This window comes from Mesitornis unicolor, unplaced genomic scaffold, assembly GCF_000695765.1.
Source record: "Mesitornis unicolor isolate BGI_N332 unplaced genomic scaffold, ASM69576v1 scaffold43938, whole genome shotgun sequence".
NCBI lineage: Eukaryota > Metazoa > Chordata > Aves > Mesitornithiformes > Mesitornithidae > Mesitornis > Mesitornis unicolor.
This window is the reverse complement of record NW_010202138.1, coordinates 15,013-17,603: the sequence shown is the minus strand read 5'-3', so window position 1 is coordinate 17,603 and position 2,591 is coordinate 15,013. Positions and strand designations below refer to the sequence as shown.

The 2,591-nt window shown below is 48.7% G+C and overlaps 1 protein-coding gene across 1 annotated transcript in view; it reads right to left on the bottom strand.

Moving 5' to 3' along the window:
* The window catches only part of ZC3H7B (zinc finger CCCH-type containing 7B), a 36,158-nt gene that overhangs the window by 28,344 nt on the left and 5,223 nt on the right, over positions 1–2,591 (bottom strand). Inside the window, exon 5 of the mRNA XM_010190306.1 lies at positions 1,541–1,621. Coding sequence (XP_010188608.1) covers positions 1,541–1,621 — 81 coding nt within the window. The remainder of the gene's footprint in view (positions 1–1,540; positions 1,622–2,591) is intronic.

Here is a 2,591-nt window from a genome sequence, read left to right as displayed (position 1 = left end):
GCTGCAAGGAAGAGAGAGGTCTTAGAACAGAGACAGCCCACGAATGCTTGTAAACTGGGTAAATTTCAGTTACATACATGGCTTCCTTTCAGGCACTGCCCATAAATGAAAGCCACCCCTAAAGTACTACTGTGACAAAAGGGCAGCTTCTGAACACAAAAAGGGCCAGAGGGTTCTGGACACCTCCGTGCAAAAAATCCAACGTCCAATGCACAATCAGGAAGCTAAAATCTTCCCTGAGGAACAGCAGTTTTTGTGGTTTTGTTAAAAATCACTGCAATGCCTTCCCAAAGGAAGGGGGAATGCAAGCTGGAAGTCAACACAAGAGATAGCAGGGCGTTATCAAAATACCAACCATTAAATTTCAAATAATAAAAAGCATTTGGGAGCTTTTAATTTTTCTTTTTCTAACATACAGGTGGTTTAAGCCCATCACAGCCAAGTAACATGGCAACAGCAAAAAGGTGGCAAGGCCAACACAATGAGCAGCTACAACAAATATTTCTGTGTAAAACTTCCCTTTCTTTGAGACACAATCATTTCAGTGTGTTGAGAGTTGCTGCAACGTCAAGGGTTTTTTTGGAGTAGGCCAGTCACACCTGTGAGGTTGGTCAGGCAGAGGAATAAGATGCTACAGTCGAATTTACCCCAAAAGCTCTCTGCAAACTGGATGCCCACCAATCACTTCACCACATGCAGCAGTGATGCCCCTCTGGAGGTGGCTGGTGAACACCACTGCGCACAGGGCTGAGGATGCCAATGCAAACATAAGCCTCAACTGCCAGCTGATGTTGCCTACTCCTGAAAATGCATCCTGGGATTTTATGTGACCAAGGCAGCTCTATCTGAGTGTGCCAGCAGTGGCCTAACGCCCTCTAGCTCCATCCCAGGGTATACATTTAGACACCAACAGTACTCCAGTTACAGCAGCACTTGCTTGTTGAGCCAGGTTACAGATCCAGCCACTGGCATTAACTGATTGGACCCACGACTCACTTTTTTCTGCCTTCTTTCCTACTATTTGACCAGATGTGTACCTGTCTGTTCTCCCAAAGCGCAAGTCTTTCCCCCACCACACAGAAGGTCTATGCCTAGATTTGGGGCAGGAACCCCTCACGACCCATCGCACTACAAAACCAGCCATGCCTCCAATGCAGCAGAGGATCCCACCCTTCTCAACCCATTACAGGGAAAAGAGTGTGAAGCAAAACCTTTGGGATCAGGTCGCATCTCCCTCTCCTCTCAAAAACACAGGCCCCCAGTGCAACAGAAGCCTCGCCTGCAGCACCAGCCCAGCTCTATATGGCTTATCTGGGGACTTGTGAAACATCCTGGCAGTAGACGCAGGGAAGCAATGGGGTGAAAAATGGGTCAAGTCAAAGCGAGTCAGAGGGTCAGGACAAGGAGGGTAGCCAGTGACCTGCTAGAGGGATTGCAGGGTAGTATATGTGTCCCGTAACTGTAGAGCAGCTCCTAACATTTTTGCAAAAGTAAATCTGAAAGAGGCAAAGGATAGCCTCTAAGAAAAAAGAAGTCATACCTGAGGTCTTTTGTATGCTTTTCGAACCCTCAGTCCCAGCTTCTGGGCAAGCTCCTGTCCCAGCTGCGTGACGCTCTCATCCTGGGGACAAAACCATTGGCAGGACACTTTCAGTTTTGCCTTTGTGGCACACACAGTGAGACAAACAGGAACGCAATTCTCCACACTGGGCTGCGCCAAGAAGCCTCACTTGCAGACAGCAGCAGGTGGACAATTGCCAGAGCAGCTCCAGGAGAGCCCGTGCAGACCTGCGGGCTCTTGTCACTCAGTCCTGCTGAGATATTGAGGTTGCACCAGGAGCTCCCCCCTACACTCTTTTGAAGTTGCAGAAATGGCTTCCAAGAAGCACCTACTACACAAAAGCAGAGTTCATGAGTTCAGGGTTCATGAAGGGGCTGCCAAGGCTTGGCTGCTAGCAACCCCCATGCTGGGGGCCAATGCAGCTTCCACAAGGTCCCCACGTCTGGGAAGGCGCCTGCATGCCTTCCCCCTCTGCCAGTTGCAGAGCTAATCATCAGCTTTTATATGCAGACAGTATTCACAGGCCTGTTTTGCGTGTTTGCTTGTTTTTAAAGCTGAAACCAAGTCTCGGTTTCCAGCTTACCAGCTACAAGGCGTTTTCACCGTCTCCGGCTCTGGTTAAACTGCTTCAACTTGAAGCAGATCCTTCAGCTTTCCCTGCTACATGTCATTTACCATCCTCCCTGCTCACTGCCTGGGCCCACTCACACCCCATCGTGGGCTTTAGACAAAATTCTGGGCCACACTCCATTCACCTGTTCCATTCTCTCCAGCTCTGCCCGGACTAACAACCTGTCACAACCCTCTTCACTTATTTATCACCAGCAGCTCTTTCCTTCTGCTTTCCCTTCCCTCTCTGTTTGCAAAAATACTGGAGTACTTCAATAGCTTCTTCAAAAAAGAAAAAAAGATACTTGCCCAATCTATTGCAATATCCCTCCTTAGTGTCCCATAATCTCCTCTCTCATCTCCAACGTTGAAGCTTGCCCTCTCCTCTCTACTTGCCATGTAATTCCAGTCTTTCAAACCT